A 24,771-nucleotide genomic window follows, 5' to 3' on the forward strand; every position below is an offset into this window, starting at 1 on the left:
TAAGATGAAACAAAAATTCCCCACGAACATTGTGTAGAGTACTGACAGTAGTCGTTTGGACTGTAAAACAGATGGAAACATCTTATGCCATGAAAGGCTACTGAAAGTAGGAGGCAATTTTTTTTATTACTGCCAGTACACACACATAAAAGTATTATCAGTTCTTTCTTTGGGAGGAAAGAGGTATAGTTTGGATAAGATTAGAAAGGAAGGACAGTTCACTCACATGCATTGTGAGAACAAGGGGTGACGAAAAAATTGGAGAAAAAGGAAATAATGGGGGAAAAAATAAATCAGAAGTAGGTGGTGAGGGGGCGGGGGAAGGGGGGGGGGGGTTGGTGGAGGGGAGCAATTGGGAAAGCAAAAGTAAGATGTAAAAGTAAAATGCAATTAAGAAAATAATGAAAGAAGACATAATAAATATAACCACAGAATGAAAAAATTAATAAAATCCCCATGACCATAAAAACCTATAACCCATTAAGATGTCTAAAAATTAATAATAAAATATATCTAAAAATATATACAGTTAAACTTAGTGTTTGTGAAAAAGGAACTTCAGGTAGAAGAATATCATAAAATAAATGGAGGTGGCAGTAACATAAATTTTTATCCAAATTTGTGACAGACAAGTAACCATTAATCCGTTACTTCATAAAACAATAAGTACCCACTCTCCTCCTACCTCCACCCATTCCTGAATGGATGGATAGGTGGGTGACTGAATGACTAGGTAGTTACTGTTTCATGAGTATTGATTCAAAGACACAGGAACATACTATCAGTGTTCAACAGTCCGTTAAAAAAAGAAAAGGTCAAAGTACATATTTCCCTTGCAACTCCCTTTACATCTTTTAGGTACCTGAAATACAAAATTAACAGGAACTTCCTTGGGTAACAAAATAAAGCACTTACGTAACACCTAAAGAAAGATGCATTCTTATCAGAGTTCTGGCAATAATATAATTCATACAATAGCATATGCAGATCATTGAAAGCATTAAAAAAACTGAAACTGGTTGTATCTTAAGAAATGGACAGTAAGATTCCAAGTACATAACATTTCATATTAACATACCTGATACACGGCTCTAGAAAGTGCTATTCTCACTTTCTGTCCACCACTCAATGCTGCACCTGCTTCTCCCACATCAGTTTGGTCCCCTGCCGATAACTGCTGGAGGTCACCATCTAGGCAACATGCTTCCACAACACGCCTACAGAAAACAAGCATTTCCATGGTCTCTTGCCACAAATACAACAAAACTGAAAAAAAGTGAATGAAGAGGCAGAAAAAGAAGAGGATGTATAGGAGGTTGAAAGTATATGCAGCAACATGAAAAGTAGTAGGTACGAGAAAATTGCAGGTTGCTTTACTTACTTTTATTTTATGTTACTTTTGTTTTAAAAAGTAATGGCCCCAGAACAACAGAGAGAGAATCCAACAACTGTTGTTAAAATAAAAGCATGCACGTGCGTGCCCCCCCCCCCCCCCCCCCCACACACACACACAAAAGGTAGGTGGCAGCAGGAGAGAAATTTTTCTGGACGGAAATAAAGGGAAGGAGGGAGGGGGGGAAGGTGAGGCAATGGATGAAGAAGGTGAGGCAATGGATAAGGAAGGAGGAAGAAGGGGAGGGGAAAGGGGGAGGGAGGGTGGAGAGAGAGAGAGGGGGGCGAGGGAGGGTGGAGAGAGAGAGAGAGAGAGAGAGAGAGAGAGAGAGAGAGAGATGAATATGACTGACCTGTACTTTGCTTGCTCATATGGACGACCAAATAGTATGTTATCTCGTACAGAGCCTCGTTGTAACCAAGGAGATTGGGCTACCAGTCCAAAAACTGCAACCAAAAATTATCTAATAGGGCCATGTTGATTCTGCATATCTGAATATGAGCAAGATGACTGAGAAGAAAAGCCATCTTTAAAATAAAACTCATTAAATCAAAAATTATGCCTTGACATCATGTTATGTAGCATTTGCCTGCAAAATATTTCCATCTCACCTGCAGCTATCAGATCAGGCAATTTGCGATAAGGGTTAAATGTTTAAGTGTATAATGTTATAGCTGTGCACTTCTCCTAAAAAGTTATTCATATGACACTGTAAGAAATTCATGGTATCTGCAAATGAGACACATTAAAATTATTCAGTGATGTCTCATACCTGCAGTTTTTGGATCAGTGAGACTGATAGATCCTGACTGTAATTCAAGATCAGCAACAATGGCTGCCAGAAGTGATGACTTTCCTGATCCAATGTGGCCACATACACCCACTAGCTGTCCCTGTTAATGCAACAACCAAACAAAAATGGTGTTTCCTCAAAGTGTACCATCCAAATGAAAAGGTAAATGCTTCATAAAAAGCAAATAATTATGCAAAAGTTAAAATAATGTGGTAAGTACACAGGTGTGTCACTTCACATACACAAAAGGATAAAACAGACATAATAAAATGCTATTTAATCTTCTGGTTAACAATTTAGAGATATCTCAGGTGTCATGCAGAGTTGTGAAAGTATCATCATCTCCCTACTAACAATAAAGCAGACTAAGTCTCTAAATATACAGAATGTTTATCTCCTATCTGCGAAGAACACAGATGAAATGGCAGTCACAGAAAAACCATAAACTGCAAACACAAAAAAATGATGGTGTCTCTTCCTGGAGTATGAATCATTTTATGTACAGAGCTATGCCATCCACAGTAAACTTAATATAAATTCATTCTATAAGGATGACCAGAGAAATTGAGACAAGGTTAAATCACTAGATTCATCAAGTATGCTTAAACACAGTTTGGTATCTACAGCTCTTTCTTCCAAACATTTACAGTTGCCACCAATAGTGAGATATGACACACAAGGATTTCGCACAATATTTCAGTATGTGTCAGCAATATTTGCTAACTTATTAACCAGACTTGCGTCTGAATACCCAACCAAAGATATGATACTCCTATAAGTTGCATATATAGACAGATATTAGCAACCTCTATGTTACAAGCCACTCTGTCTCCAGGATAAAACAAATGGGTATTTAGGGACACTTAGGAAATATGAATATAGGATGATTGTTAAGACATGATTACATTTTATCTGTTCAATGACATCTCAGCACTGAATTCTAATGAAATCCTATTGAGAAGAAAAGATCAGGCCAAAAACTAGCCAAGTATATATCCATGCTTATTTCCAGCTGCCATAAGTAATGTAAGGTCACAATGAATATGCAAGGCATGATGAAACAACACTGAAAGATAAAATCTGCTTTACTTGGTTAACATCTTTAATGAGGGTTTTGGAATCATTCAGTGTGGATGTTTTTTCTTTGTGAAAAATTTTCAAACATTTTCTGGCATAATCAACTGAATATGAAAACAGAACATGAATCTAACAGAGACTTACAAGTTTGTTCCTAAATTATTTAAAGATGCTTTGCAACCAACTATTCTTTATATGTGATTGTACATTAGCATTTCTGACAACTTGCTGTAACTGTCCCTACATCCAAATGACAGTATTTGCAAAACTATGTCTCAAAAGCATTTATGCATTTTCAATTCAGAAAGGATGGAAAGAAGAAAAAGTAGCATTTCAGGTATACATTCCCATGACCAAAATAAATACTTATGATCTAAGAGTGGCAGTAAAAATATGTGAAAATCTGATGTAAACATTACAAATATGAAAAGTTAATGTCTAAATATAAAAGTGTATGTGCTGCATTCTTACCTTTTTAATTGTGATATTAATGTTCTTAAGTACAGAAAGAGTACTGCTCCAAGAGAAACTAGCATTCGTCAGCTGCAGCACGATCTTACCACTATCAGTTGGCATCTTACTGTAATAGTGGTCTGGATCCAAATCCTCCAACTATGCAATGTGAAATGCTGTTAGAATCCTTTAATTGCAGTAGAGTTAATAAGATATTATCACTCTTCAAGCACTCTTGGACTAGATGAAAAACTACAACTCAATTATAAATCATAATAGTAAGTGTACTTTTGTTTCTGCTTCACATAAAGAATAGAAGGGCCCAAACACTATTACTAACCATAGGAGTAGTTATTACATCTTTAGATTAACATAAAATGGATCACAGGATCAAAGAGCTACTCTGTTGTCTAAAACAATGTTTGGACACTTCATCTCCCTGTCATTTAACCCAATCTGAATAAAACTTCTTTTATGAATACACATAATTTTCTACTCATGAGTTCTCATATTCCACTTGTTTCCAAATAAAAGCTTTCACAACAATGCAACAGAAAATCCCAGGTGGAATACAAACAAAGGCAATAACTCAATGTGTGGAGGAGCCACTGACAGAAATCAGTAAGCATATAAACAATAAGTTTCTAAGTTGGATGGGTATCTAAATTAATAAGGAGTGTCTGTTTTACTTTTTTACCTTTTTGCTTTTATGCAAAAGTCATTTTGCAGATACTGAATTCACATGACAATTTCAAACAAAAAATCTTTTCTAAAACAGGATTTCTAGATCAATAGTACACACTTGAGTTTTGTAAGGACATTGAGAGGAATAGCTAATCCGATATACAAAATGCTTACTGATCATATCACACATTATACTGCAAATGAGATATGACAAATGAAGTAATTTTTGTATTTTTATCACCACAATCTTGCTTTCATTTCTAGCTTTCACTTTATTACAACTATTACATCATAATGTAAAACATAATTATTGTTTTGAGATTTACTTCCTGAGAACACCAGAGATTAGCACAAGGCATTCATATTTATTCACAGAAATATTTTAGAAATAATCAGTGTGAGTAGCTGAAATTGTGTGAACAGTAAATGCCAGGCAATATGGTGAGAGTCATAAAAAATAAAATTATTTATTGAGGACAGTAACATCTCAGTAGAGATGATGAGGTAAATACCATGCAAGTAGTTGGAGGAAGCACAGGTCATATCCACCTACGTAAAGAGTCATAAAAAATGAAAGTATTTATCAAGGAGAATAACATCTCAATAGAGATGATGAGATAAACACTGTGCAAGTAGTTGGAGGAAGCACAAGTCATATCCATCTACAAAAAAAAATAGAAGAAATTATCCACAAAACTACTGTGCAATATCTCTGACATATTCTGAGGTAAAACATAATGAAGTATCTCTAACAGAATGATTTCCTTCATGCCAACCAGTACAGATTCCAAAAACATTGGCCATGTGAAACCCAATTTGTACTTGTCCCAGATAGCATCTTGAAACCCACAGATCAAGGCATATAGGTAAATGCTATCTTTCATGACTTCCAAAAAGGACCTGACTCAGTACCTCACATCAGTTATTAATGAAAATGATCATAATGGCATACCAAACAAAGTGTTGGATTTAGAATTTCTTGATAACAAGGACACAGCATGTTACCTTGGCTGGAGAGTCATTGATAGATGTAGAAATATCTTCAGGTGCCCCAGGGTAGTGTGTTTGTACCTATGCTATTCAAGCTGTATATTTCTGATCTGGCAGACAACATTAATAGTAACCTCAGAATTTTCACAAATAATGAAGCACTGTCTAAAAAAAGCTGTAGTCAATGAGATCTTTATTACATTTCAAGTTACTGAAAAAATTAGTAAGCTGCTATAAGTGGTTGGAAATGCAAAATTGTTCTCAAAATGCAAAAATATAGTATGATAATATATGGCAACATGCTCAATGAGTCATAACCCGAATCTGTCAACTCAGACAAATACCCAAGTGTAAAACTCTGTGAGGACTTTAAGTGTAATGGCGCATGGGCTTAATAATAAATAAAACAAGTGGTGGACTCTGGTTCATAGGTTGGGTACTGGGAAAATGCAACCAATCTACAAAAAAAAAAAAAAAAAAAAAAAAAAAAAAAAAAAAAAAAAAAAAAAAAAAAAAAAAAAAAAATTTGTGCAACCTAGTGTGGAGTTGATAATATTACTGTGCTGGCAGCTGGAATCAGAAGCTATTCTACAGTTTTTGTCTACTTATGATAACAGCTCCTTACACACTGACAGCTGGAATCAGAAGCTATTCTACAGTTTTATCTACCTACGACATCAGTTCCTTACACATAAATGGCTGGAAATGCTAACAGCAACCTAGCTGTACATCACCCATTCCTGGGTCACCCTAAATAAAAATCTTAATTCTGATATTAGGTACTATGAACTGTTACTCCTTCCAAATAAACAAATCAATAAACATGCTAGCAAAGCATTGTTAAACCAGCAGCAACATAATACATTGCTGTCAAGTCCATGCTATATAGTGCAGGTATTCTTTGTCAGACACAATATTGTTGGAAAAAATGTATAATCCTATGACTAGAATATCAATGAGTCATATTTGGAATTTGTCAACTCATGCAAATATCTGGGTGTAATAATTTGTAAGGACATGAAACAGAATGATCACACAGGCTCAGTAAAGGATACTTAACTTCACTGGTGGGATATTGGGGACATATATTCAGTCTACAAATGAGACTGTTTACAAAACACTCGTGAGACCCACCTATAAAACTGATCAACTGTGAGAGAGCCACACTAAATAGGAATAAGAATGGATACAGAATGTATACTGTGAAAGGAGCACAAATGATCACAACTTATCAATGGAAGAACATCACAGCAATGTTGAAAGGCCTGCACTGGCAGACATTTTAGGACTGATTCTGTATGCATCTGCTTACAAAGTTTCAAGAACTAATATTAAGTGAGCAGTCTAGGAATACGCAACACTCTATGTATCACTCCCATAGGGAGCACAAAGAAAAGATTAGACAAAATACAGCATACACGGTGGAATTTAAGCAATCTTTTTTCCCACACACACAATGTGAATGGAATAGAAAGAAGCCCTAACAGTTTGTACAGTGGCAAGTACCCTATGCTATACACATCACAGTACGTTCTAGATTATCGATGTAGACATAGCTGATTGAGACTGAAAACATATAACACATTAACCATAGTTTCTCAGAACCTATGTTGTATTTTCAGAAATTTTTGTTTACACATGAGTATCAATATAGATGACTTACAATGTACTTTACTTTATACAATATACATACACTTATTTTGTACAATACTACAAGTTTCTGAAACACAATTTGTTTTAAACTCATTACATCATTCCATATTTCCATTCATATTTCTGCTCTAATCGCAAAATGTAATCACTTCATTCTTCCTTCCTAATTCGGAACTTTTAAAATGTGCTGGACCTTGTCCAACACAGTGGCCCTCCTATGTCATCACATGCCTTTTCTCTGGTGTTTTTAAAGACACTTTTAATTCCATGTTTGTGGTGTATAGATGAGTTATTCAAATCAACAAATATGGATACATTGCTTCATGTGACATCCATTACCAACAGAAAATATAATCATTTTCCTCGATAACAAATGAAGTCCTGTTTTAAGTTTTTAAGTGAATAGAGTACATCTCTTTTATGTTTCCTAACAGATCTGCTATTTCATTTCTTTTTAACCTCCTCTTTTTCATGGTCATGCACCACACAAATATAAATTCTTGGCTCATGCCAGCACACAGACATATTGAAATATTTCATAAACTAATTTTTAAAAACTGATGATAAGCATGGTATATAATTGATTTTAACACTCTTTTTCTGGATAAGGATACTGAGCAAGAATATATTGAGGCAAGTACATTTCTGTTTTCATGATGCACCACCATTAACAATTATAGATCATGTACAACACCACTTAAATTTTTTTTAGGAATTTACTTGTCTTACAGTTTGCCACTAAAGTATATAGCTTCTTCAGAGCAGTGTTAAAAGTCAGCTGTCCAACTTCTTTCATATTTTTATTGTATATTTAGATTTATCACACCCACATAATATGTTTTATAATTTAAAAAAAAAAACGACTCATAATTCATTACAAAGAAAATTGGCCTTCAATATGCCTACAAACTCACAAATGTACTACAGTTATGCAAATGCCTCCAAAAACTGATACAAAAAATCATTCATAGTTTGTGAAATTAAAAAGGCAATGACTGTTCCAATATGTGATGTTTGAAAGAAGAATTACATACCCGCATCAGTTTCTCCAATCGACCAATTGACACCCAAGCTTCTGCAATGCCATTGAGAACCCATGGAAATGCATTTAGCGGTGCAATCAACATTTGCAACAATGCCACTCCTGTGAAAACTGTAGACGCTGTCAGTTTTCCACCCAGTAGAGCGAAAGTCCCAAAAGTTAGGACAGACATTAGCACTGGTGTTGCAGCCCAAAAGAATACACACAGTGCATCAAGGAATTTGCGTCCTCGCAAATATTTCACCTCTTCTGATCGGACCTCTGGAAAAAAATTTGTTTTTAAACATGTTTGAATCCAAGCATGAACACAAATTCAATGTTTTAAATACTTGGCTTCCAATTGTAAATGGGGCAGGAGATATGAGGGTACTGTACTGAAATTGATTAAAGTGAAACTTACTAGCAGATTAAAACAGTGTGCGAGACCAGGACTCAGGATCAAACCTGGGACTCCGGATCAAAATCCTTTCTGGTATACACAGTTTTAAACTGCCAGGAAGTTTCAAATCAGTGCACACTCTGTTGTACATGAAAATTCATTCAGCATAAGTGAAGTGTCTGAGTCATGAAAACATGATCGGGTTTACGCTGAAATGGAAATGTGATCATTTTAAAATAGAGTAATTCTGAATCAACAACTGTGGCCCACAGACAAGTGAATATGCTCTTATCTTTCATCATCCATGCAGATTTACCTAAACGTTAATCTCCTTCCATTATGCCTTTCTCACACTCATTTCCATACATCCTTGCACCATCTGCCTCACTACCACACTTCCTGCCTTCTCTACCTTTTGCACTGAATCACCACTGTCATTAATGATGGTCTGACTTCAGAGCAACAGTGCATGTCTCATGTAAAAATAAAAAAATAAATAAAATGGGTATTACTAGAATAAAAGTGAAAAACTTACGAGGGTCATTCCATTGAAAATCATCAGATTTTAGTCAAAGAGGGTTAAGTTCATATCTCAGGTATTGAAATGTGAAACCCCCAGGGGGCTGAGCTAGGCCCTCTCAAAGTTACAATTTTGGCCCTTTTTTTTCCAAAAAACGTGCCACCATGTGTGACCACCTAGCTCCTTGTGCTAATCAGATACAGCCAAAAGGTTGGTCTCATTTGAAAGGTAACACCTCTCCCTTGTAGGAGAAAGCACTAATGTGTTGCAATGGTTCATAGTTCGGAAGTAATACACAGACAAACAGCAACACAAGTTATCACATTTTTGCAAGTTTCCAATATTTTTTGTCTCATGTGTGAATGATAGTACTGAAACAAAATTTGATGTGTATAGAGAGGTGATAAGGCTGAATTCATAAAACAAATTTGGTTGTGTTACTTGCATGCACACATTGACTTTTTGAATTTTGAAAATTCTGAAATTGTCGAAAATCACTATTTGGGACCTCCACAAATGCAATGTGTGCATGGTCACGGCATGCTGCAAATTGCTTCATTATGTAGCTTGTATATAAGTATATTACCACTAAAATACCTTTGTGTTACTCTAATGCATAACTTTTTTTTTGTACTCGTTAACAGTGTGTTCTTGTCGATAAAGACAATATTGTAAGTGCCACAGAATTTGACATGAGAGACCCATTATTGTGCAACATATTCAACTTGAGCACATTAATCATTATCTAAATAGAAAGTTACATAGGAAGCACATGCATTGAAGACTGGTGCCTTTCCTCACTTAGACACAACTGGAGTATTTCAATTTCTGTTGCCCAGTCCAGTGCATACTGTCTGCCTGTTATAGTGGTTGGCACAATAGTTGGTTTTAGAATGTCCCCGAGTTTCACACAGCCAACTTCATTGGTTAAGAAGTAAGATTTAGTTGGTCCAGGTGAATGCAGATACTTCACCAAAACGTCTTGGTTCTCTTCAGAATGGTCCATAACAAAGGCAAGGTACCACTTAGAATCATAGACACAAATAATGTAAGAAGACGGCTTGATATCTTGCAATGATACTGATCGGTATTGTACTGGAGACTGTTGTGCTTATACATTGTGTGTGTGATAACCTGTATCATATCTCACGGGGCATAAAGTTCAATACATCTTAACACCATCTTTTCCAGCAGGTCTAAAGTGATGGTACTGTCTTGTGTTTGGAATTGTCCTGCACTGATCAAATTTTTCATTCAGTAGCATTGCACTGTTATTTCAAATGTCTTCTGAGGACACATACAAGAACTGAATACCCTTTATCTCTTGTGATGCAAATTCGAAAAGTGCTTGTGCAATGAGGATTGGGTGATGAAGTTCTTGAAGATCCCTTCTGGCAGCCAGTCTTTTGACTGTCCCCCCCAACCCCATCACAGGCAATCTTTACATGGCTAGTGGCAACGAAATGCCACTCAGCATCAATTCCAAAGTCCTCAGAATGCAGTGTCAGATTCCTAAAATTTTTCTGGTTTTTATATTGAGATGATGCTCCATCTGAAAAGTAGTGAATTTTTCCTGGGTGAGGCATTGCATCTTTTATATGGGCAATAATGGTTTTCTGATACTGTACTGCAGCTGTTGAGTGAATGATGTAGTCACTTATTATGCACAATGTCTTTACAGTTGATGACGCTGATCCTGATTTCGATAAATAAACTATAAAAGTATGCACTGTGGCCTGGGATTGCTGCCAGTGAAATCCTTGTGCTGCGTCTTGTACAATAAACAAGTAATTCTAAGAAAAACCTCCAATCGCAATACAGTCTATTGGGCCAAGAGTTTCTTTCAATGAAGCTAGATAACATGATTGCTGTTTTGTTACTAAATAATCATTTTTCAGTAATTCCAGTTTGTTGCAAAAATTGTGTATGAAATCTTCAATTGTTTCCACCACTGATATCAATGTACACTAAGCTACTGTGATCCACTGCATATACTGGACATCTTCAAACACTGTGCTTCTGATTCTGCAAGAAGAGCTAAAACACATTGCACTCCAGGGCAGACTTACATAACATACTATCCTCGCTTTCTGTAGAGCAGACAATCTTCTCAAGTAAGTCTGTAGTTGTATTACGAAGCTTGGTGACATCTAACATCAGCTTCAGATTTTGGTAATGAATACAACACACAGCATGGGTTCCATGCGCACCCACGAGTACACACCATTTGGGACGCAACTGTGTGAATTTTGAGAAACCAATTTTATAAGTGGGAAACTTCTCTTTGAAGGCCGCATACACCACCTTCAAATTCAATAAAACAAGGCACTTCTGCTTGTGTTCTTTAACACCACATTCCAATCGGACAGATACAAAGTCTTTCATCCCTGGACACAAACGACTGTACTCATCATCTTAAAAAAAAATTTACAAACAGTATGTACTACACAAGCACATAAGGACTTACACGTCCAAGATGCATCACATACGGCAAGGTTCCTTGTTTTTCCTTCTGTGCCCTGGCCTTTCGAACCAAATATTCTGAAACCGCAAATTCCCTGGAGCACAATATGCAATTGTCCACTTCAAAGGAAGGAGACTGATAATCTTGACTTTTATTTCATAGGTAGCCATTTTACATTTTTCATTTAGCTGTTCAATACGATTAGCAAAGTCTGTCCAGATGGAAGTTGGAGGGATATGATCCTCATGATTGGGTATTGTAACTTCGAGACACTTTTCCAAATGCTTATGAACAGCAGAGCAGATTTTCTTGTGCTTCATTTTGCCATGTGATACTTTTTTACTACCATTACAAACGGTGATTTCGGACACCGGGGCGAATTCGGACAGTATGGTTTATTTGCTCTTTGCCACTGCATAGAAACACAGGATTACTTATTTTAATGTCCGTGCGCCAGTTATTTTAAGTGCAAGATTGCATTTATCGCTTTCCACAATTTTTATTTTGCGTCAATTGTTTCCCTAGATGAATAACTGACAAACAGTCTCAGTGTTAAAAATCCATGCATTATCATAAAGTGGAAACTTTCAATTTTTGCGCCAAGCGGGAAGTTATTGTAACCGTAATTGTTGATGCGCTCAGTAGCTAACAGCATTGAGACAATTTCTGTAAAAGTTTGTCGAGTTTCTCGTGCAAGATTATAAAATAACGACTGTTTTTGTAAAACTGTGTAATGTGTGGGGTGAATTCAGACAATGCCAAGAACGTATAAGAACAGGAGAGGTGCTACAGTATGCTGTAATTATGATCCGGAACTGTTAGATAAAGCTGTTCGTGATATTCAGAGTGGTAAATTATCGTACAGAAAAGCTTGTGATTTGTATGGTATACCTTAATCAACCCTACAAAATAAAGAGCAGGAAGCACATCTAAAAAACTGGGAGGACAGCCAGAGCTAAATAAAGAAGAAGAAGAAATGTTGAAGCAAGGTATCTTGAGGGCTGCACATTGGAGATTTCCCTTCACTAAATTGGATGTTAAATATTTAGTTAAAGGCTAACTTGATAAATCTGGCCGAAAAGAGAAGAAATTTCATAATAATTTGCCAGGAGAAGAATGGGTGTATTTATTCCTCAAACGACAGTCAGAAGATCTTTCCATTCACTTAAGCAAAAATATTAAACGAGCTTGTGCAGAAGTGAACAAAGAGACTGTTAAGATGTTTTTCTCCAATACCAAGGCAAAGCTGGAAAATCTCCCACCTAGCAACATGATCAACTATGATGAAACCAACATGTCAGATGATCCAGGCAAGCAGCAGATAATTATGAAACGAGGGAGTAAGCATGCTGAAAAAGTGACAGACTCATCAATATTTAGCGTCTAAATAATGATGGCAGCTAGTGATGATGGTAAACTGCTTCCTCCGTAAGTCGTTTGGAAATCAGAGCGTTTGTGGGACACATGGCAAGAAGGTGGACCACAAGGAACCCGTTTCAATAGGAACAAAAGAGGATGGTTTGACATGCCAGTATTTGAAGACTGATTCTTTACAATCTATTTGCCCTATTTGAAGAGGCAAAACAGTCCAACAGTCATGATTGGAGACAACTTATCCAGTCACGTGTCTTTACGTGTTATTGAAGAGTGTAAACGGAACAATATTTCATTCATTCTCCTTCCCCCCAATAGCACGCACCTCCTCCAACCGCTCGTTGTAAGCTTCTTCAGGCCAATGAAAGCAGCGTGGTGATCTGTATTAACTGATTGGAAGAAACGCACTCATGGGACCATTTCCAAGGATGCCTTCCCATCTCTTCTGAAGCACACACTGACTAAGATTGCAGCAAACTCCAAGGAAAACATAAAGGGTGGATTTCACGCCACGGGCCTAATCCCTTTTGATCCAGATCACGTCTTACAAAAATTGCCTGATAATGGGGGGAGCCAGCAAAGCAACACAGACGCATGGTCTTCCACTTTTGAAGAAATGCACAAAGAAATTTGTTATCCTCCAGATAAGCTTGGTAGCTCCTGCCACCGATGCAAACTAGACATTCAACCCGGAAAATCTATCACTGGACGAGATTTTCAAGGAAATGAAAACAGTGCTGAAACAAGTGACAGTACTTCTAGCAGTAGTGAAAGTGAAAAGACACATCATCCAATGAAGTTTTACTGCTGAAAGAAGAGGCTTTTCTTGTTGCAGGGTACAAATATAAATGTGGAAACAAGGAGCAAACATGGCAGTATGTTGGAGTGGCCACAAATGTTGGTGCTACGGAAGTAAGTGTGAAATTCTTCCCCCACACAAGAACAGTAAAAACATATTTGTGTTTTCTAATGTCCCCAATGAAGAGACAATACAAAAATTGCAAATTTTGAGAATACTTCCCACACCAGTTGATAAGAGAGGAATGTTCATTTTTCGAGAAGATGTGCTTTAGACTCGAAGACAATCGTTTTTTAAAGTGTTTGCAACTTAATTTAGAATGATGAGTGAGAAAAATTATTTTGATCTTTTTAGTTAAATTACTTTGTTTGTTTCTGTCTGTTTCTAATATTTGAGTTAAGAACTGTAAAAAAATTTTATTTAAATTCTTGCAAAATAAAAACTTATCTGTAATATATAAAATTCATTATATCATTCCATATCACTTATTCGTAACAAAGGGCTACCTTAAAATGTATAAAATGTCACCAAAATCAAATCAAAAGCATGTGGAATTTTAAAAAATGGCAGTAACTGTCCGAATTCACCCTCTATATACTGTAACTTCGGACAGAGATTTAAAAAACACGAGTCCGAAATCATCCCAATCCATGGGGTGACTTTGGACACTTCATTTAACTGCCTCAGATAAATATACCTACACGTACACATTCTGGTTCTGGGATATTTTATTCGTTACACATATACCCTACCACTTCCATAACAATCAATTTAATCTAACAATATATACGAAAGTTACAATCAAAATAACGACAAAACTGTCCGAAATCACCCCGTTTGATGGTACTACTCAGACACCATTTCTTAAGTGGAGACACACTGAGAGCACTACAGGCCCATATTCACTGGAGCTACAAATTCTTCAGCAGGCCGAAAACTGTCACTTATACCGGGTGATCAAAAAGTCAGTATAAATTTGAAAACTGAATAAATCACGGAATAATGTAGATAGAGAGGTACAAATTGTCACACATGCTTGGAATGACATGGGATATTTATGAACCAAAAAAATACAAAAGTTCAAAAACTGTCCGACACATGGTGCTTCGTCTGATCAGAATAGCAATAATTAGCATAACAAAGTAAGACAAAGCAAAGATGATGTTCTTTACAGGAAATGCTCAATATGTCCACCATCATTCCTCAACAATAGCTGTAGTTGAGGAATAATGTTGTGAACACTACTGTAAAGTATGTCCGGAGTTATGGTGAGTCATGGGTGTCAGATATTGTCTTTCAGCATCCCTAGAGATGTCGGTTGATCATGATACACTTGCGACTTCAGGTAACCCCAAAGCCAATAATTGCACGGATTGAGGTCTGGGGACCTGGGAGGCCAAGCATGACGAAAGTGGAAGCTGAGCAGACAATCATCACCATACGATGCGCGCAAGAGATCTTTCACGCGTCTAGCAATATGAGGTGGAGCGCCATCCTGCATAAGCATCTTATGTTCCAGCAGGTGTTTATCAGCCAGGCTGGGGATGATGCAATTCTGTAACATATCAGCGTACCTCTCACCCGTCACAGTAGCAGTTACAAAACCAGAATCATGCATTTCCTTGAAGAAAAAAGACTCGATAACGGTAGATGTGGTAAATCCAACCCATACTGTGACTTTCTCGTCGTGCAATGGAGTTTCCACGACAGTTCTATGATTTTTGGTAGCCCAAATTCTGCAGTTATGGGCGTTGACAGACCCTTGGAGTGTGAAATGAGCTTCGTCAGTCCACAACAAGTTACACAATCAATTGTCGTCTTCCGCCATCTTTTGAAATGCCCACACCACGAATGCCCTCCGCTTCACTAAATCGCCAGGTAAGAGTTCATGATGCCGATGGATTTTGTACAGATAGCATCGGAGGGTACGCGTAAGTGCCAACCAAACAGTAGTATATGGAATTCCAGCTCGATGAGCGACTGCTCGAGCGCTGACTTCCCCGTGCATCGACGAACCGGCTACAGTCTCCATTTCTTCCTGAACTGTCTCAGCAGCATTACGCCTTGTGCTCGGTCAGCCAGTGCAGAGTCTATTGTCTAAACAACCTGTGGCTTTGAACTTCGAAATCATTCTCACCACAGCTGCATTTGTCAATGGACCTATACCCGTTCGAATCCCCTTCCTATGGCGATAGGATTGTAACACTGAACTAGCACATTCCCCATTCTGATAATACAGCTTTACTAAAAGTGCCTTTTCAGGTAATGTCAACATGCTGCGACTGCTGGTGCATCTGATTCTCTCTCTCATTACAGCTCCTTTTATACACGATTGTCATGTGCAGTCACTGACGTTTTGCTGTCCAGTGCCATCTGTCGGACATTTTGTAAACTTCGGTTTTTTTTTTTAATAAAACCCCATGTCATTCCAAGCATGTGTGTTAATTTTTACCTCTCTATCTACATTATTCCATGGATTATTAATTTTTCAAATTTATACTGACTTTCTGACCACCCAGTATCTATTGAACATTCATTCATTCTCTTGGTTGCCTCTTATGCTGGTGTTAAACACGCAATAACACTTTGAGCACAGAGATTTGCCAGGTGTAAGATTAACATTACTGGAAAGCTGCCTACGCAGCTCTACGGAAATAACTCTCAGAGACTTTTTTACCACAGTCTTGTGACGAGAGGATGGATCACAACATATACGACCAAAAATGTAGGTAAAATTGTCCAGATATACCTTCTCATGATGGTAACATAAAGTTTACTCATCATCAATTTGTGATCCTGTACGAACAGCCACTAGGTGTTTTGTCGCATCACTGTAGTCACACATACGTTTGAGTCCTGACTGTCTACAGTAAGATAGTTTATGACACTCCTGTCTTAATGCTGTACCAGGAAAACATTTCTCCATGTCATCCACACACTGACCACGCACTTCATGATCCACTTCCATACTGAACTGTAGTGTCATGCACACTCCTCATAAAATGATTCAATACTGTGCGCAATGACTGCACGGCTGTGACTGGATGGAGGTAGTGGACCAATTAGGATTCCTGGGTGGGCAGAACTCTATTACAGGTGGTGTGTTAGGTTGCTGTCTGCACATAAAAACAATAAATTATTGTTACATGTATCAGGCTTTCCACAAGTCATGGATGGGACATTTGGAGTTAGGGAAATCAAAATAAAATGTTTAATTTAAATTCTTGATTCCTTTAGCTGGAATTCAAACATGTATTATTTGATACACAAGATTAATGGGCAATTTCAGTAACTCACCATTATTTTTGTCTGCAGTTTTGACTAATAGTTCTGGATTAACACCATAAAAATAAAAGAGTGAAAAATTAAAAATTTAATGTTGAAGTTAACTTAAAGCACTTTGGACACTTCAGAAAACATCCCTGAAAGATAGCAGTGTCATGGTTTGATATTTTAGTAGGGGATAGGTTTTAACTTAATTATCTCATATAAATTGTCCCATCCATCACAGTGTTTATCCATCACAGCATTTATGTATGAAAAACAATTTGAATTAAAATATAACTTACAGAATTCAGTAGATCTTGAGCATGACTCAATGAAATGAAGGTCTTTCTTTACTATCAAAAACCAATGCATGATTTTAGTGACAGATGGGAGAGCTTTCCTTGTAAAAAAGAAATTAATACAAAAGAACTTGGCAGTGTCTACCAGTTTCCAGATTTTCTAGCTATGCTACTGAAAACAAGCTTAATAATGAACTGTTTGTCAGTAATGGTGGGCAGTCATTGCAACAATGAACTGCCTGTCAATAATGGTGTGATGTCATTGCCAATTTGACAACCTATTGTTTACTATTACCACCCACAAGTGTAATTTCTCTAAGACGATGGTGATAAACAAAAGGGAAAAAAAAGTAGCAGAATGTTTCTATTCTCTACATGTAATTTCAGTGCCTCAGGATTTCACCGAAACTATTCACAGTCATGCCCTTCACATTTTTAACGTCTACTCGTAGGCTCATTCACTCACGGAATGCCTGGTATAATATGTAGTTTATCAATATTAGAACATTGTTAAATGATTTATAATAACTGAAAGTAATACAAAGATATTTTGGGAGTAATTAGCCTTAGATACAAGCTACATACTGAAGCAATTTGCAGCATGCCAGTACCTGTTAACGAGTACAAAAAAAAAGTTATGCATTAGAGTAACACAAAGGTATTTTAGTGGTAATAGACTTAGATACAAGCTACATAATGAAGCAATTTGCAGCATGCCGTGACCATGCACACATTGCATTTGTGGAGGTCCCAAATAGCGATTTTTAACAATTTCAGAATTTTCAAAATCCAAAAGGTCAGGTGCACATGCAAGTAACACAACCAAATTTGTTTTATGAATTCAGCCTTATCACCTCTCTATATACAACAAATATTGTTTCAGTACTATCATTCACACATGACATAAAAAAAATTGGAAACTTGCAAAAATGTGATAACTTGTGTAGCTGTTTGTCTATGTATTACATCCAAACCATGAACCATTGAAACACGTTATTGCTTTCTCCTACAATGGAGAGGTGTTTCCTTTCAAATGAGAAAAACCTTTTGGCTGTATCTGATTTAGTACAAGGACCTAGGTGGTCACACATGGTGGCACATTTTATGAAAAAAAAAGAAAGAAAGAAAACAGCCAAAATTGTAACTTTGGGATGGCCTAGATCAGCCCCCTGGGGGTTTCACATTTCAGTACCTAAGATATGAACTTACTTTAGTGCAGGTATTAACTGTGCCACATTTCACTGAAATCTGTAACCATGATGCAACCCCCATCTGATGACTTCCAATAGAATGACCCACAAAAATAAATACTGTAAAAATATTTCAAAAGAAACATTTAAACAACTAAAAAGAGAGGGGGACATATATGATGAGAAATGAGATATGATTGAACTAATGGGACAGATGTGGTGGAAGACATTACGAAATTCAAAGTGGACAAAAAATGGTGACAAATGTACACAAGACACTAACATTGCAAATTTTCAATCATAGACTGCAGGAACTAAACAGATTAATTCAGATCCTCTTTGTCATGCTGTAATTTAACTTCACATTTCTCTATCACTGCACTCTGCATCTAAGTAAAAATCTTTGCTTACAACACGTTTTGTTCACAATATTTTTCTTGCATTGTGATCAGGCTTGTTACAATTCAATCTCCTGGTGAGAAATACTATACCATCTATCAATTTACAATGAACTGTATGTTCAAAGAAATTGCCTCACTGTCCTGAGTTATATTGACCAATCATCAGATACACAGACAACGTGTTAAAACACCCAGCTTTCAAATTCATATTCTTCATTAAACAGTTTCTCAGAGTGGATGCTGGAGGAACATGCACAGAGTGATGTGAGTAGCAAGAGGCAAATGGCATACAAGTAAGTGGGAAATGACATACAGAGAAAGAGAAAGGGGAGGGAGAGGAGGTGAAGGGAGGGGTGGGGACAATTTAAAAGAAGTGAAAAATGTGACAGAGGAGGCAAGGGGGAGAGAAATTGTAAGAAGGGGTGGGAGAGAGGGAGGAGAAAGGGGGTGGATGAATTATAAGGAGGGAGAGGTTGAAAATGAGACATAAAGGGAGAGAGTTGAGAAAGGGGGGGGGGGAGGGAGGGAGAGGGAGAGGGAGAGATTTGGGGAGGTCTTGCTGAAAATATGAGAGAAGGAATAATTTTTATAAATGCAAAACAGGATTATTGCAGGTTTCTGATATGAGACTGGGTGGGGATGTGACAGAGGTACTCATCTAGTGAACCAACTACAGTTCAGCTATAATCTCTGCCGATTCAGTATTTTCATAAAAAATGTCTGGTTTCAGACAATAATTTGTGTATAAATTATATGTATTGTAGAATGCCTTTACTCCAGATGTTTTCTTAGGTTACTCTTCGTCCTTTTTAAATGTGATATTTGAACACAAATAAAGCACTGAGCAATTTTGTTACTTTTATCTCTTCAGAAAAATATCTGCACGAATAATTAGATATCAGCCTTTTTTTCATTGCTGACAGCCACACACACCTACACACAGAACTGAACAAAAATTTTTTGTGCTTCAACTTCTTATGGTGTATAATATTTGCATAACATGCAAGAGTAGTTTTGCAATCAAGAACACACAGCACAGTTGGAGTCATAAATGTGTCACAGTTTCCCCATTGGAACAGTGGCAGTGCTTGCACAAGAGAATGACTCTGCTCTCAGCAGTCCACTGCTGTTAACTATTACTAAGGAATGAATACAACCCAGATATGACTTGCACCCTGACAGACTGGAGAAGTTGCAGGTGTCTACGGAGCACCCAGCTCAGGCAGACATATTAATGAGTCACAGCTACAGTAAGGAATGGCTGTGATGGCACATTCAAAAGAAATGGATATGTTTCAGGCCTGTGAATAACTAGCTGACCACATGAACATGTCTGTGCTTAATAAGTTGTGACACAGAACTCTGCAGCTGCCCATTGCAGTGTAAATGCACAAATGATATCAATTTGTTTAAAATTATTGAAATTTTAACAGCAGGAAGAAAAGCATTGTAACAAATACTGAACAGTTTTCTCATTGCTATCCGAAAACGAGATGTAAAGTGAAAACTTGTTTTTCTGTTGTGAATCCTAACGTATTAAAAATTTAGTACGATCCACTGTGGGATCTGTCCCATGCATCCTCCTACCACCACCTACTCCAGTCCAGTCACTAACATCACCTATCCCATCAAAGGCAGGGCTGCCTGTGAAACCAGTCATGTGATTTACAAGCTAAGCTGCAACCTCTGTGCTGCATTCTATGTAGGCATGACAAACAACAAGCTGTCTGTCCACATGAACGGCCACCGACAAACTGTGGCCAAGAAACAAGTGGACCACCCTGTTGCTGAACATGCTGCCAAACATGATATCCCTCATTTTAATGACTGCTTCACAGCCTGTGCCATATGGATCCTCCCCACCAACACCAGCTTTTCTGAATTGTGCAGGTGGGAACTTTCCCTGCAATACATCCTACGTTCCCGTAACCCTCCTGGCCTCAACCTTCATTAGTCACTGTCCTCACCCATCCAGCCCCTCCCTGTTTCCATTCCAGCACTACACAGCCGTCATTTCACCACCACACCCAGTCTTTTAATTTCTTTTATTTCTCTCCTTTCCACTACTTACCCCCTCCCCCTCCACACCTTCTCTCCTGCCCTCCATCTAAACTGCAACACTTGACTGTCCGCCACTCCCACCATATTATCCCTCCCCCTCCCCACCCCAGCCTCCTCCTTACCCCCACCCAGTCGCCACTCCCATCATGCACTGGTGCTGCTGTTCGCAGTGTGGTCTCAGCTCTCTAAGACTGCAGACGTGTGTGCAAGTTGCGTTTATGTGAGTGTGTGTACGTGCGTGTATGTATGTGTGTCTACTGCTGACACAGGCCTTAATGGCTGAAAGCTTTAATTGTGTGGATCTTTTTATTGTGCCTATCGCGACTCAGCATCTCCGCTATATGGTGAGTAGCAACTTTCCTACTCTGGTATTGTAAACTTGCTTTCAGTTTGAAATAGTATAAAAACAATATTCCACAGTAGAAGGGGCAGTCAAATGAAAATGAGACAAATGGAAAAAAGTAAGTAAACAGTTTATTATCTCAAAAATAACTGCTATAACTGTTAAAACATTTACTGCAGTGTGAGACAGGATGGTCAGTGCCCTCATGGAAAAATGCTTGTGGTTGCCTACAGAATGAAGATTGTACCCATGCATGCAGTTCTTTATCCAAAGCAAATCAATGGCCACGAAAGCCTTTCTTCAGGGCTCCAAAAATATGGAACTCACTTGGGTAGAGATGGGGACTGTATGGAGGATGTGCAAGATCTTCCCATTAAAACTTATGTAGCCTAGTCAAAACAACCTTAGCAACATGTGGGCCCAACCATGTTTCAACTTCACTGTAGAAGTTACACTGGGAAGCCATATGTCTAGTTTTTATTTGGTTGCCATTACAGATGTACTTTTCTGGCCACCAACTTACCTAGATTTTAACCAACCTGAACATTGTAGGATTGCTGCAAAAGTAAATCACTGTCATAAACAGTTCAACAGCACTGGAATTCACTGTGAAAGTACATCTCCACTTAACAGTGGCAGCTTATCACTGCCTGACGAAACAAGTTTATCTATCTGCTAAGTCTGCTGAAAATAGTCGTTACTCTGGATGCTAACATGTGGTTATCAAATGTGATTGAACAGCAAACATTTCTTCACAGATCTATTTTTCCATCACAGGTACTATTCCTTATACTTTTCATATTCGAATTAAGGTGCATGTTAACACTGAAATGACCTGTGAGCTCCAATACCCATGTAAAATTCCACTTATATTGTGCTAATTTTTAAGGGTCAGAATTGATATTAACATTAAATATTGTTGCTGTTGTGGTCTTCAGTAAAATGACTGGTCTGATATAGTGTACACACTACAGTATCCTGTGCAAGTTTCATCTCCAAGTAACTACTTCAACCTACATCCATTACTGTTTCCTCAATGTACAGATTGAATAAAATATTGGATAGGCTCCTTCCTCTCTCAACTTCTGCTTCCCCTTCATGTTGTCCAGCACTTTATAACCACAGTCTGGTTTCTGAACAAGTTTTAATAATGTTTGGTTCTTATATTTTCTCTCTGCTATCCTCCAGATTTCAAAGGCAACATTATCAACAGTTTTCTAAATCTACAAATGCTATGAAAGTAGAATTTCCTTCTTTAATGTATGTTCTAAGATGAATCATATGGTCAACATGCCTCATGTGTTTCTACATTTCTCTGGATCCCAAACTGACCTTCACCAAGGTCAACTTCTACGAGTTTTTCCATTATTCTGTAAACAATTGGTGTCAATATTTTGCAAGCATGTCATATTAAAGTGATAGTTCGGTAATACACCTGTTTGCACCTCTGTACGTGGAAGTTGAAATTATTCCATTGTCCTTGAAGTCTGAGGATATTTTCCTATCTCGTATATCTTGCAAACCAGGTGGAATAGTTTTGCCATACTTGTCTTTCCCAAGGATCTAAATAATTCTGTTGTCTACTCCACGGACCTTGATTCAAATTAGGTCTTTTAGTGTTTTGTCAAATTCTTGTGAAAGTATCAAATTCCCGATCATCATCATCTTCTTCCCTTTCTATAATATTACATTCAAGTTCATTTCCCTTGTATAGCGCTTCTATACATTCAAACAGTGGAAAATGCAGAATGGAATGTAACAATATTATGAACAGCAAAGTTGCTACTCAATATAGAGCAGAGATGCTGAGTCGCAGATAGGCACAACAAAAGACGCTCACTACTAAAGGTTTCGGCCATCAAGGCCTTCGTCAACAGTAGACGACAGACACACAAGACATGTGAGCGCACGCACACACACTTACTCATGCAAATGCAACTGACAGACATGAGTGCAGCCAGGTATGGTTTCAGTTGCCTGAGACTGCAACCGTTTGTGTGTGTGTGTGTGTGTGTGTGTGTGTGTGTGTGTGTGTGTCTCTGTCTGTCACCTATTGTTGACGAAGGCCTTAATGACCAAAATCTTTAATTGTGACAGTCTTTTTTTGTGCTTATCTGTGACTCAGCATCTCTTCTAGACTTTCTTTCCACTTTTCATCATCATGAGAAGGTACAGAATTTGGTTGAATTAAATTCAGTAATTTTCTCATAAGCATCAGAAGCACAAAAATTTCTGTATGCTTATCACCTACAAATTAGCAGGTGTGTGCACAACTAATCTTATTATAATTTTAAGAATAATTAAATGGGTGAAAGTAGTGCATAAAGCTGTTATTTATATGTAGATGATATCCTATACATGTTCAGTTATTTGTTTTGTATTTGGTACTGGAAGACAAGACATCTTTGCTGACTATGTTTATGCACTTGTACACAAAATTTATCTGTCTAGCTCGGACTTTATTGTTTCTGATTACATAACTCATAAATGAATAAATGTATTAGGTCAAACAGTACATGGCCATACCAAGTACAAGTGCATCACATATTTTTATTATTTGTTTGAGGTACTTGATGGGCAGGGTGCAGCAGATGGAGTTCGACAGTAGAAATCCCTACATCACAGTAGGCGCTACATTGAGCTACCAGCACTGTATGGAGTGCCAATGAAGACCTCAGAGTTCCCCATTCCTATGTACTTCCATGGGCGTGCAAGACGACAAAGATAATTAAGGAAAAAAGTAAGAATTTATGTAAAGCTTTTAGTTAGTATAAACTTACCTACTGTTCAAACAAGATATTTGCACTCAAATGTCTAATAAAAAATCAGTGATGTTAAAGAAAAAAAAGAATTATTTTATTCAATGAAAATCAGCCAAACAAGGAAATACTAAATCACAATTAATGTGGATTTAGCTATCATAAAGGCTGAAAAGCAAAGCTGCAGGAGTTAGAGAGGAAAAAAGAAAGGAAAAGTACATACTGAAAAACAAATTCTCATAATTTTAGTTTCAACACTGATGCTAAGAATCATCTTTCACATAGTGACCATCGTGAAAAAGACAGAATCAGTGAGGAGTTAAATAACTTAGACTGCCATTGCACACTACAGAACTGAAAACTCTTGTAATCAGTTTGAATTTTATTATAAAACTGAAGATTAAACTAATAGTTTCTTCTCTAAAGTGAGTTGACAGGTTATTTAAAAGCAGTATTGGAGTACTGTGATTCAGTGGTGTGATAGTTACATTTATAAAATGTTTACAATGATGAGGAATTAGCATTGATCAGAAGCCATATTAATGTTTATTTGATGCACCAAGAAGTTGTCTATTGATTCACAATTTGAACTTAAAACTTTCTTAAAATAACTGATATTGCATTCACCGGGTAAATAATAGTGAATATTTTACAGCAACAATATAAACAAGATGTAGTCAAGACATTTATCATGTATACATATCCTGTAAACTGACTCGTTCCACATCATTTTAAAAAAAGAATCATTCAAATTGTCTATGTAACATGTAACTAACACAATAGCGAGAAAGAGAGAGAAGAGAAAAACCATGTTCCACAATATTTTTCAG

General features: G+C 37.3%; 1 protein-coding gene across 4 annotated transcripts in view; it reads right to left on the reverse strand.

Annotated features, from left to right (window-relative positions):
* LOC126469267 (ATP-binding cassette sub-family C member 10) overlaps positions 1-24,771 on the reverse strand; it is a 392,679-nt gene that overhangs the window by 204,383 nt on the left and 163,525 nt on the right. For all 4 annotated transcript variants that reach the window (XM_050096621.1, XM_050096622.1, XM_050096619.1 and 1 more), the window contains 5 exons: positions 8,078-8,346; positions 3,735-3,875; positions 2,166-2,286; positions 1,746-1,839; positions 1,079-1,217 (listed from right to left, as the gene is read on the reverse strand). In XM_050096621.1, coding sequence (XP_049952578.1) covers positions 1,079-1,217; positions 1,746-1,839; positions 2,166-2,286; positions 3,735-3,875; positions 8,078-8,346 — 764 coding nt within the window. The remainder of the gene's footprint in view (positions 1-1,078; positions 1,218-1,745; positions 1,840-2,165; positions 2,287-3,734; positions 3,876-8,077; positions 8,347-24,771) is intronic.

The sequence above is a fragment of the Schistocerca serialis genome, chromosome 1 (assembly GCF_023864345.2).
Source record: "Schistocerca serialis cubense isolate TAMUIC-IGC-003099 chromosome 1, iqSchSeri2.2, whole genome shotgun sequence".
NCBI lineage: Eukaryota > Metazoa > Arthropoda > Insecta > Orthoptera > Acrididae > Schistocerca > Schistocerca serialis.